Below are 13,490 nucleotides of genomic sequence, written 5' to 3'. Positions count from 1 at the left end.
TTTTTGGACTGTGGAGGTAGTGTGTACTTACATTATCCTTACAGCACACAAGAGGTTTTTTAGCATTAATATGTCATTTTCCCATTAATATGTCGTTTACAAAATAGAATTTTTAGAAAGGAATGGAATATTTGTAAAATTTAAAAAAAAACTGTAAAATGTAATATTTGTATTGCACATACTGTGCATTTTAAACATCGAGAAAACATCACATTCACATAAAATTCGCATGAATATGACAGCTTCATCCAGCGAAACACAGCATAAATGAAGCACTTGAAAGGAAGCTTTTGTGAGACGAAGCACCAGAAAGTACACACGGTTTATTCTTGGGAAAGGGTTGTGCCCTCTTTCTGAATGAGAGGATAGCGCTTCTCCTCCGTAGGGCAGTGGCCTGTGGGCGAATGTGAATATATTCTCTTTGCACTGACTGCGCGGGGTCGCTTCCAGTTCTCCAGAAAAAGATTATGAGTGTGTCGCTAATACCGTATCACACTGTGAAGTCAGGACACATGACTCCACTAAGTGTCCTGCCAGCACTGCCTGCCTCATGAGATGGCTGAGCACCAGCAGTGCGCAGGCACCCTATTGCTTTTGCTCTGATCGGTTTTATTTCATTCATTTTGATCTGCGACAGAGCAGAATGCAGAAAATCACCATATTCTTTCCTAAGCTTCCATAAAAGCACACACAAATCTTTTCTCCAAAGCCTCCTTTATGAGCTTCTCCACAAATTGCACCAGCATACTTTACATTAGATTACTGTTATTTAGCAGATGCTCTTATCAGGAGCGACTTACATAGGTTCCAGTTTTTACATGTTATCCGTTTATACAGCCGGATATTTACTGAGGTAATTCTGGGTTGAGTATCTTTCCCAAGAGCACAGCAGCAGTGTCCCATGGGGAACTGAACCAGCAACCTTCTGGTTACGAGCCCTGCTCCTTACCACTGTGTTATGCTGCCACCCTTATACTTACCCATATAATATGTAAATTTGTATCTCTAGACTGGAACCTCATCAATACTGAGCTTGTAAACTATCATGTACCACTGAGCAATCAGTCTCTTGCTTCTGAAATCAATTATAGCCTTTTTTTGTGTTCAACATTAGCACCAGAGGGAAAACATCATGATAAATATCCCTGTAGACTATGGGGTAAGAGTTCTAAATAAAATTAGCATGCAATATGTCTATGATCTTCTTCACAGGTATGAAATATAAAATAGGCCATCAGACCACACACAATGCATCACCCTTAATTAATGACTGAGGATCTCGCTTAACCTTGAGCTTCGCTACACTCCCTCTGAAAGAAGTCCTCTCCCTGGGAACACGGTGATTCCTCGTTTGAAAACTCAGCCGTGCACAAATGGGCTGTATCAGTCCCTGTGGATTCTGTTTTTTTGAAAGCGCGGTAATGTAGTTCATTAAACCACACGCCGAAGCCGGAGACCTGCGAGGCGTCCATGCCATGCGTCCTCCATCTGCAGCCTGCGGAGATGCTCTGCATTCACAAAAACGTGAATTTCACATGATTTCTGACTTTTTGAGTTTTTCTCTCCACGGTGGATGAAATCTGTCAAAATTCAATCGATAAATAAATAATTAAATTGCAACATGAAACGTCAAAATAAATGATTAAACGTTGAAATGAATAAATGCATAAATAATTAATGATATAAATAAATGTATAAATGTAAATGGTAAAATGAATATAAATAACTGGGTAAAAAATCTATATATGAGAAATAAATTAATAAGTTGCCCAAGTCTGAATACACGTTCCCTACAGAGCCTCTTTCTTTCTGGGGAAGCATGGTCTGGTGTCAGTATCCACTTGGCTTTACAGAGGCTTTAAAAATGGCTTCTCCTTGTAGGTTTATTGCTTCAGCCATTGCTACAGTAGCCAACAATGTCTTTGAATTCATTCTTGCTTGTTTAGGGACTGTCAACCAATTAACCTAGATACTGCCCTTAAGGTTATTCTGTAAATGTTGCCATATAATTAAAAAATGAAAGAGACCATGGCCACATTTTGTTAACATTTTGTCAAGCTAAACAGAAAAAGGATGCTTTTAAAAAAAAAGGATAAGCCATTTTTTAAAAAAGGATTAACCATCATTATATGCTTTGTGCTCTGGATTATTTAGTTGTGGAACAAAATATTTTGGATAACATGTTATACATTGTATTATTCTTGCTCGTCTTGTTGTTTAACTTGACTGACAATTCTATATTGCTGTTATATAACACTCCAGCTGAGTGAAAATGGCAGAACTGGCACCTACCAAACTACATCCATGGATGAATACAATAAATACACAAATATTTGTGTGTTCACAAAACTTCATGTGCACACACTGAGTAAACATTTAGATTCAGGGTGTTAACATGGTTCTTGTGCAAAGAAAAAAAGGAAAATACATTCAACGCCTTCTCTGTATCCAAGTAAGCAGACAGAAAAAAAAATGTTTAAAAAAAGTCACCAACTTCAAAAATACTTCAAGCAGCCTGATCCCCATGTTTAGTTTCCATGGAGAAATCAATACTTCAACGCTCGAACAACCAAGCTGTGTCAAGCTAATGGATATTGCTTGCACGCTGAGTGTGGTGTGTTTTTCTGAGGCTTTAATACAAGGTAAATAAACTTAATATTTCAAAATATTCTCCCAAAGAGAAGCAATACATCACTCCGACAGGCTGACTTGATCAAGCTGCGCTGAGACCTTGAACAAGATTACAGCAGCACAGCGAGCACACAGAAACAATGAGGAAAAAAAAACACACAATTAATAAAATTATGCCCGATGCACAATACATCATTCCGCAGATTTCTTCCAACAGCTTTAGCGCCGCTTTAGCATCACAAATAAAGTGAACGTGGAAAAGGAGAGGAAGAGGAAGCTCGAGCGTTTAGTCCACTTAGACACTTTGACTCCGAAAGAGATGCAAATGTAATCAGAAAAGGCTGGTGGTACGAGACCTTGGTAGGAGGAAGCCCATTTTTTATTTCTGCTTTTAACCTAATTTGCTCGAGCATCCACAGGGATTGAAAGCAAAGTGATTTATTATCAACGCGGGTTTGGGGAAAAAGGTTCTTTTTACTTGGCTGAGGATCCGGGTGAAGGCATGTCGGAACATTTGATTGCTTGGGAGCTGGCGTAGCAGAAACCCCCAGTGGCAATGGATGAGACACTACATTAATCCTACAGTTCGGAGGGAAAAGAAGATATTTCCTTCTCATTTAAGGTGAGGGTTTCCAACGAAATGGCCCTGTAACCGTGGCCGTGTCGCACCCAACAATGGAACAGCGCACAATCAAAATTTAAATGAAAGGAATTTTATGTGTGCATGCCTGTGCACCTGCGTGTTAATAAGTGAAGATGTTTCTCGTTCCTGTCTAAACAAAACACCCAATACACCACTCAACGGTGGATTCTCATACGCTGTAAAGAGGGTCAAGATTATTATTACTGTTTTGCCATAAATTGAATGGGGAGTAAAAATGACACAAGGCAGTTTGAAGTCTACAGAATGGCGTCAGGGGCATTGCTGTTTGAATAAATGCAATATATGTCTTGCACACATCACACTTAATTGTTTACCATAATACAAATACCTCATACAGGGTACATAATAAATCAATAACAGAATTAGTGACAGGGTTTATATGAAAGGTAGAAGTGTTGTTTCCACACTCTCCTGCAGCTCCATCAGAGAGAGCCACAGGGGTAAGCAAAGACCCAGAGTCCCTTCTTCCCTCTGATCTACCTAACTGCAAAGATATTGCCGATTTGTTCCCCTTCGGTCCCTGCCATATTGGGATTGATATCACCTGGCCCAGGTGGATTTACCCGTGGAATTCAGCTGCGGCCAAAGGAGGCGGTGCCAGAGCCGCTCCCTCCATCGCAGAAAGAAAAACATCCATTTTAATGAAGAAGGCGCTGAAGCAGGAGCCCAAGGCAAAGAGCGTCGGGCCATCAGCTCGCTCCCTCAACCTGCTCCCACACAAGACAGTTGGCAGGAAAAATGTGTGTGTGTGTGTGTGTGTGTGTGTGTGTGCGTGTGTGAACATCTTGTGGTTTTCGGATGACTGGAGTCATTAACAGGCCGGTCTCAGGGAATCAACATTGCCTTTTTACTGACTCAGATTCTCAAAGCGAATGACTTGTTTCCGAACAATAGGCTCGGGGGGGTATGGGATTTGGGTACCCAGGTTGGCTCTGGGTCTTAGCTGAACAGACACTGTGCAGCTGGGAAGAAAAGGAACCTCCTGAATGATTAATCTGTGGGTGTAACCTCACACTGGGTTTGAAGAATGAAAATCGAATGACAATTTCTCCCGTTGACCGCAAACCACTTAACCACATAACTCCCTTTTGGGAAGCCATCATTTCAGTAAGGCTTTCAATGCTCTGCAAAGATGTTTCAACTCAGTATGTGTGTACTGATGTATTGTTTTACTATTTTGAGGTATGCGTGTGAATGTGTGTTTGTGTGTGCATGCTATTAATCTTCCACTTGTTTTTTTTTCTTTTGCTTTTCTTCACTGCTTAATTGGGTGTAAAGTTCTTTGATCACACTTTCTGAATAGAACTATAAAAATAGTGTATTGTAGTAGTGTATAAAAACAGTGTTAGAAAGTGTATTATTATCATCATTACTATTACAGCTCTTGATACTGTTCTTGTGATTATTATTGTTTTTGTTGCTGTTTAAGTATACGGAAACTGGCAATGTAGGTGGGGCAGTAACCACACCCTTTCTGCTCTAGGCCTGACAAGGCCCAGGGACTAACAGTGTCATTATGACAGCAGCAATTACAGATAATTGGTAGCTTACAGTATTTTGTAATCTGATCTACCCATATTTTTGCTCTACATTTTACTCCTACACTTCTGATGTGCAACACAGTGCATTTTATTCTTTACAGAGTGCTTGTTACTATTTTTATCCTGACAGTCGTATTCTGAGGTCACTTCTGCCTACAATCCCTCTGTCAGGTTCCACGTCAAAAAAGCAATGGCTCTGCTCATCCACGCGGCCTCGTTCCTGTGGGACAGAGGAAGTGAATCAGTAAAAGACCACCGCCGCGTGGAGCCCGCCCCTTTCGCTGATGTGAGCGCACGCTCTGAGGTTCCTCTCTCGCCGTTAACGAGGATCGCAGTACCTCGGCATGCGAAATTAATCGCGCCTCTCTCCCCTTCTGCGATTTCCGGAGCCGGAGGGAGGGCTGTGAACGGAGAAGGCGGGAGCTACCGCGAGGCTGCACTTTCGCATTCCGGAACCTTCGCAAAGACAAACGGTCGCTTATTTACACTCAAGACCGCAGACTGGGAGGGGGACGGGGTGGGGGGGCGGGGAGTACCTCAGGGACCTGGAAGTGCAAACGTAAACGTGGGATGAGCGTTTGCCGGAGAAAAGGAGAGAGGTGAGGACACGGGGCAGAATACCATTTACATTAATTGCGCAGTGGAAATTCACAACTGTCCCCTACACGCTGAGGGTAATCTGTAGGCATATCATTTCCTGCAGCTCTGGTGCTGCGATGCCCTAATGAGGCTTACAGCCAGGAGAACACTGAACGCGATGCACAAGCCAAGTTCATCAACACCTGCTATGAAGCAAAACCACAGGAATTCTTCCTACAAACAGTTGCATTTATCAGTAAGCAGCACCACTGGAAACACTCCCCAGCCCAGAGGCTGGCAGCAACATTTGATCAATCAAAAATTTCTGGATAATTAAAGCGTTACAAACACAGGAACTTGATGACATAAAATAAAATGTGTAAGAGAGGAGAGTGTCGGTCCTGGAGTGTAGAAATTTGAGATTGAGAGATCCATATGACACTCAAGGGTTAAAAGCAGCCTAACTTGAGTGTGCAGCAACACCAGGGCTTGAGTGAGAAACAGGGGAGGGAGAGAACTTAAATTTCAACTGTTGAATGTCGTGATTTTTAAAAATTACTTTACAAAACCAACAAGCTCACCGATTTAAATAAGGATCTCCCATCAGCCACTTTTTACTGTTTACTTCATCATGCCTGTTATAGCACTGCAATCCCACTGTGTACTTCATGCTATATCACTTCCATTATAACAAAGCCACCATGCAAACATTATTATGCTATTTTTTTTCATTCTACCTCAAAACGGTTTAATGTGAAGCTCGGGAAATTCACATTAGCTGTAATCCTATTGTTAGGATTAGGGTGACACCTACACATCACACACACACACACACACACACACACACTTCATTAATGTCGTTTGGAGCATGCTGCACTGCAATGACAAAGGCAGACACAGCCCCTTCCCAAGATGCCTCATCCACCACAGGGGAGTTTTGCTTTGTGTCAGGACTTGGGTGAAACTTTGTACATTTTTTTTGGCAACAAAAATTTGACAACAACTTTGGAATCTTCTAAAGGGTGTGTGTGAAGACAAGTGAGTGCTTTTGTTGTTTGTGTTTAACGACATTGAACAAATGATTTATTCGGCAGTCGACCCACCCCGCTGCTGCTGTTGGTAAACGAAACGCCATTTGGCGATACACTGGGACATCAACCACCATGAAATTTGGAAACGCCACGAGAGCAATGGTTTTGTAGCCTCCTTCACCTTTGGTTGTTCCTTTTAAGATGGCATGCTCGCTAGTCATTCGAACCAATCAAAAACTTTCAGACTAATTATAGCATAAAGCTATGAATACGTTCTCTTCTGTCCCCTACTTGTAGCTCACCAGCCATCATTAGAGTGAGGCAGTTGGCGGAAAGCAGCCAGTGGCATCGTTTCATTCTCCACAACACCTAAAAAGGTGCAGATCAGTGGCCAGAGCAAAGAAAAAATACAGAAAAAAAACCAATAGAGGTATTGCGTATCCATGAAAAGTATAGCAGTATGGTGTGGAATTAAAAGCGGGGGCAGTTAGCTACTTGTCCGTGTTATAATAGGACACTGGTTAGCCATCACTCATTTCCTTTCAGCTGCTAACACTGGAACGGCATCCGCCATTGTGTCTTTGCCAAGGATTATGGCCCTGCTTTGATGCAATGAGGTACGAACATAATTGCTAATATGAGCTATGTCAAACCTTAAATTTAGGTCCTCAATCAAAAACAATCAGGGTTTTTTTTTTTTTTTTAAACCAAAGTGAAATATTCTCTGTGCACAATCCCTGTGACAAATATGTGCGCTGAGCCAAATAGGGAAATAAATCAACAGTACAATTTGCGGGACAGGAGCGTGGAAGAAGGTGAGAGGCATCGATCTTGCCAGAATGGAAAAAAGGGAAAAAAAAGATCTGAGCTCATGAAAGCCTCTTTTTCAACATCTCCTTCAAGCAGCATTTCGGGCACGCAAAGCCAGAAAAGACAACAATCCTTCCGTCAAGTCATTACATTTACATTTATTCATTTAGCAGACGCTTTTATCCAAAGCAACTTACATAGGTTACAGTTCTTTACAATGTTATCCATTTATACAGCTGGATATTTACTGAGGCAATTGTGGGTTAAATACCTTGCCCAAGGGTACAGCAGCAGTATCCCAGCGGGGATCGAACCTGCAACCTTTCGGTTACGAGTTCTGCTCCTTAACCACTACGCTACACTGCCGCCCATTACGGATGTGCTGTTAGCGCGTTGACACCGGGAGCAGGCTCATCGCAGCTCGGAGCAGCAGGATGGTCTCACGCGCACCCGTGTGTCTGCTTCTGCTAAATTTCCAACGTTTAAGGAGCCGAGATAACTGCGCCGGTGCCCATTCCACACCGACGCTGTTCCATTTGCCTCTGTCATTTTCATGCACATACACCCGGTCCACTAGGGCAGTTGTTTATATCAGAATAAATAGCCTGGTGTATTGAAATCATTGCAGTATTAAGGCAGACCGTCTGAATCCATATCTAGAGAAATCTGGTCTAATTTATCCTATTCAAGTCAGTGCTGTAGTTGAATCTATTAATTTCGCCTTGTTATACTGTAGTGGGAGTACATTACACCTTGTGTATCAGAAGAACTAAATCCGTCACATAAATTGTAGCTTTCGCTGTGTAACCATGTCATATTTAATGTCGTAATAAAGGTTGACGACAACAAATGAGAAGGCAGGGATTCATTCATTGTACCCATGAGTATTACAGTCAGATGCCTGTGTATTTCACCGGGTGTGCGGTTAACAGGCTATTCCTTCGCAAAGCTGAAAAGGCTTCTCACATACATATATCTGTGCACCTACAGCTGTAACTATGATGGTAGTTTGGAAGTGGAAGTGTGGCGGCCATCTTTGTTAATGGCTGCTGTTTCATTGTGCCACTGTTTGTGAAAATGTTCAGTCTCTTGGACACGTCCCAGGCAACACTGGGGCTTTTGATAACCCCCCCCCCACCACCTTGCACAGACACTCACGCACACACAGACACTCACAAATGAGTGTGCAAACATAAAGACATACACTCACGTGCGCACACCCCCACACATACACACCCACACACACACACACACGCAAACTCATCCCCCACACATGCACTCACCTCCTGTTTTGGGATGCTGACATAGCCTGGGTGGGGCTTGTAGGCCTTGTGCTGTTGGCGGGAGAAGACCCAGCGGCTGCTGAAGGTTTGTCCGAACACCGGCTGCAGCAGCACGTAGGGCTTCTCAGCATAGTTCACCACCACCACGAAGAGCGAGACGGCCACTATCAGACTGGTGGCGATGACGGACTTCTTCTGAAAGACAGCGGGAGGGGGGAGACGGTTATGACATACAAGCACCTCCAGGCGCAAGTGGCTAACTAACTACACTGCAGGCTTCCATGCACCACTGGGAGCACTTCACCACAGAAACCCTCCACCTGATAAAACAGGCACTCAAACATGCCGTGGGGAGAGGTGGCTGACTGCATCAATGAGCAAAGTGTTATACTCTGTGGCATTTGAGGTTTCGCCTCCTCTGGGGTTCATCCGGCAAATCTGCATCCTTCCAAGCTCGATGCCACTATTGATGCGATACAATCCTGTTTTCTCATTTGTGGCGCAGATGAATTTCTCTGTGCTGAGTGAGAAATTAGAATGCCTCAGTCTAGCCCAGATAAAGCAATCAGCTTTTTTGGGTTTCGGCATTTCCGGACAGAAAAAAAAAAATTTAATGGAATGGGTTTATCCATCTCTAAATGTAAAAATGTTTGGGAGAGGGAAGAATTGCATTTCTGCACAAAGAGGAGTGAATGTCTGAAATGAATAATGCATTGCACACAGAGAAATAAGAGGGTCTCCAGGAAAAAACACATATTAGGGAAAAAAAGGCAACTCTTGCTTCTCAATCAGTTCAAAACACAATACAATAAATCAAACAGACACCACCTGAAGAACACAATTACTCCCAAATCTAACGCCGGCTGGCTTTCGCGAGTTCCCTTACGAAATCGGTGCGAAACATTCTGATTTGCATTTCAATGTCCTGTGAATGAACTTGGATTGCGATTTACATTTCTGCACGAATGCAGCACTGATGGGATTATGAGGAATATGTTCGGTAATTCCTCACCCCAGATACCGTGTTTTTCTTTTCTTTTCTTTTTTTTTTACAGTTCTGTTTGATGTCTTTCATTTCATCAGATCTCTCTCTTCAAAGTAAATTAACACTGATTCCTCAAATATTGGCAGTCCCTCCCTAGCGCATGTACTCTGCTGCCAGTCTGTGGAAAATTACCATCCAGTCCTTGTCATTTTGATTTGGCTAACTTTGGATGGTATGACAGACTAATTGGGTGTAGGGGTATTATTCTGGCAGCACTACAGGAGAGGGAAGGATTTTCAAAGCTCAAAGTACAGTAAATGCCTACTTCAACTGATCCCAGATCAGCTAATGCTAATCCTAATATTTTTTTAACCCCAAACATTATGTGGGAAGAAGGGTGTATGCTGGAGGGAGCTATTTACAGAAAGAATTCCAAGGACTTTTTATGTCCTACGGTCAGAGCAGAGTAATAAAATAACCTTAACAAAATCCACAAAGTACAGAATAAAAAATCAATTTCTTTCTTTTTCACCTAGAGGTCAAAATGAGGGCATGAGTTTCCTGCCACGGCGTTAACAAAGGTAAATTGAGATAACAGTATTGAACACCTTTTTTCCAGTCTGACACCCTTTTGTAAGTATTGCGAGTATTACCTGGAAATAAAGTGATCACTAACCAACAGTGTCGGGGTCAATTCCATTTCAATTCAGTCAATTCCGGGAATTAACTGACATTCAATTAACGAATTGAAAATTGCTCACCAGTTTCTCATGAATATTTTTTTTCTGTGAGAGAGTTTTCAAACACAGCAAATGCTAACATCATTACTTTCATGATCCTACATGCGTGAATGAAAGAAGTTTAAAAAACGGGATTGACGTCTGAATCCGAACTGCTTTTTTCCTGATAATGAATCGCCCTTTCATCATGCTTGTTCCCTGCTGTTTCTATGGGTCTTGCCACCACCCGTACTGGGAGACGCTTTCTGATCCCATGCTACAGGTGGCTGATAATTGGCACAAACTGACTGCTATTTAAATAATTTAAGGGATCTTTGGCAGCGGTGACTAATGTACATTTCCCCCCTTTAGCTTTTCCTGAAAAGCCCAGATGGAGGCGAAGGGGAGACAGACCGCGCTTGAAGAGCCAGTGCATTACCAGTGCCTTTCAATTTGAAAAATGAATGGGTACAACCAGCTTTCATGCATAATAATGTTGATTCTATTTTTGGTTGCGTTCAAATGTGCACATTTGCTTCAACGGGATCTTGGACTGGTTTCTTGAGTGTGAACTATTATGAACAACCGTGGGTTTTCAAAGAGGAAGTGGGGCAATTTTCTCCAATGCAAAATGTGGCTCTCCAGTCGACGGCAACCATGTTAACACCCGCTCCTTGTTCACAATATAGAGTGGTAAAATATCTGACAACTTGTGCTAGGAGTGGACCATATTGGGCTGCTTCACACATTGTTCCAAGCAAGGACGTTTCTAGCTATTGATAAGATCTGAGGCTAAGTCTAGTTTGCCTGGGGCTTGTCTTTTTTTTTGAAGGGAGATAGGCATCGGTAGGTTGGGAAGGTTGTATCTACCTTTATAATAAATAAATATTATCCTTTGGATGCCGCAAGTCAAGTTCTGCTCTGTTACACAGTCTGTTGTTTTGCTGTAAACACCTCCTCTTTCATGGCGAAAATATTCGGGGCTAGGCTTAAAATATATTATATTAGCTATAGCCCCGAATGATCGGACCTAACAACGCCACTGGTCTCAAGAATTAAATCAATGCTAAACTGATGGTCAGTCAGCATTCTTTCCAGTTCTTTCAGAGCAACTCTTCCTGCTTACCTTCTCAATTGTGGACAGGCTTGAAGGCCATATACTGCATGCACAACATAAAAAAGGAATGAGAGTGACACATGGGCAAGGACACTGAATCTAACTTCACTTGCGTGTTGTGCAAGAGCAATAATTCAAAGGTAAACAATAACATCACATTTCCTGTAGATCTGATACCACTACATCAGGGTCTGACTGCACTGTCCAATTTAACTTCAAACTGCATGTGAGAATGCGCCAGCAAGTACAATCATATGAGGACATTTTGATCCATGACCAGTTTCAGAGGGGCCACACAATTAACAGCGAGACCATCTCCACTCCTATTCAGGCACTCCCTGATGTTGAGTTGCAGGCATGGAGACAACCCACCAGAAAGGTGTAGATCAGGTACTTGCAGATTGCTCACTGAGATTTTGCCGGTGGGAAGTGGGTCATCCTGAAATCTATCAGCTCTGGAATAATAGGATGTCTGTCAGCAAAACCACACGATGCCAATGGGCTTCGGATCTCCAACATCAAAGCTGCAGGCTTTCTTTTTCTGGGCGACTTTGCTTCTCACGAGAAGATCAAACAAGCTGGACTGACATAAAAAAGAACCATTTAGAGTGCAGACAGGACTATTGCACTTTACAAAATGCATAACATGTCACATCTTATCCACTTGTAGTTCTGTAATGTAAATGTGTGCTCTCTGATGACAAGACAGGGGATTCTGCTGTGCTGTCATTCACCTGATATGCAATATACTGTGTAGATATATTACACTGTGTTTAAAATACACAAAGAGGAGCTTATCTAAGGAACATACCTGATCTGAATCTGCACAATGTCAGTCTCCTAAAACATTATCAGGTTAAGTAAATTAGTGTTTTTCTGATCTCTAGAGCAATCAAATGAAATTACAGAGTGAAACACCCACCAAAAAAACCAAACCCACCTGAAGTTAGATTACAATGGCGGACACATATGTTTATTTTTACAGTAGTCACATAAGAACGGATGCAGATTCCACACTCATTCTCTGACACTAAGGATGCCGGTCACATGTCCAACTGACTTGACTGCAAATCAATGTCTTGATTGCAATGGACCACAGATACCCAAAGTTTCATCTTCACCTATCATACACCACACACATGTGCATTCGAACAGGAGGACTAAAACAGGACACGCGTGTGTTTAATCTCTGACCTGCGGCAGAGTGACGGACAACATGGAGATCGGGGGACTGATAAAACCATGTGGAATGCTGTACTGGAATTCAGAAAATTCTGAAATCTTCCCCATTCCTATGGGTGTAAAATGCCAGCTGTGCTCAGGGCAGTGATGAATGAAAATGTCCCTTCTTTGGGAACATCTGGTTCCCCTATCCAACAAGAGCGTTCACTAGCAGTGTCATGCAATGTAAGAAAAATCACATGAAAAAAATCACCATGAAACCATAAATGGCTGCATGTAATTTGTGAAGTTTACGTACAAGTACAGCCAATGACATTAATAATGGGATATTTGATTAGAATCTAAGCCTACTGTACCTACATCACTCTAATCTCCATTATCCATTTGATACTGAGGAAGGAAGGAAAAAAAAACACACACACAGGAGATACAGAATGTCTTTGCTGGAAGCTGGCTGGCAGACAAAGGGGGAGAATGGAGTCACAGAAATCATACGGCACTTCTGAGAGCTGCAAATCAGACATCCCTCTAGCATTCGAGACCGAGCCAGTTCCACAGACAAGGGAATCCTGGATCCATGGAAGGGTCTCGAATTCTGGTTATTACCAGTCTCATAATAAATGAAATTGCTCGTAGCTTGTAATTCATTTTTTAGCAGCTCAGAGGAAAAGACTGCCCCAGATTTCACAGAAAAAGAAGCTACCTCCACTAACTGAAATAACGTTGACAAACCTATCTCTTCCAGCAGCCACGCCTTTCTTATTCCTGCCCGTAGAGTCTGAAATCCTTCAAGCAAAACATTCAAGTGTAATGAGGACATTTATAATGGAGGGACATATGGGAATAAAACTGGTAGTGTTTTATCATTCATTTCAAGGACTCCTTTCATAATACCAATCTGCCGTGTGGTTGCAGCACACTTATAATTCTTAATCAATTTAAATCATC

The 13,490-nt window shown here is 42.3% G+C and overlaps 1 protein-coding gene across 1 annotated transcript in view; it reads right to left on the bottom strand.

Moving 5' to 3' along the window:
* Positions 1 to 13,490, bottom strand: part of st6galnac3 (ST6 (alpha-N-acetyl-neuraminyl-2,3-beta-galactosyl-1,3)-N-acetylgalactosaminide alpha-2,6-sialyltransferase 3) — an 81,162-nt gene that overhangs the window by 43,908 nt on the left and 23,764 nt on the right. Inside the window, exon 2 of the mRNA XM_036554563.1 lies at positions 8,540 to 8,734. Within this exon, the coding sequence (XP_036410456.1) occupies positions 8,540 to 8,734 (195 nt within the window). The remainder of the gene's footprint in view (positions 1 to 8,539; positions 8,735 to 13,490) is intronic.

The sequence above is a fragment of the Megalops cyprinoides genome, chromosome 20 (genome assembly GCF_013368585.1).
Source record: "Megalops cyprinoides isolate fMegCyp1 chromosome 20, fMegCyp1.pri, whole genome shotgun sequence".
NCBI lineage: Eukaryota > Metazoa > Chordata > Actinopteri > Elopiformes > Megalopidae > Megalops > Megalops cyprinoides.
The sequence above is the reverse complement of the archived record's forward strand: the minus strand, read 5'-3'. Positions and strand labels throughout refer to the sequence as shown.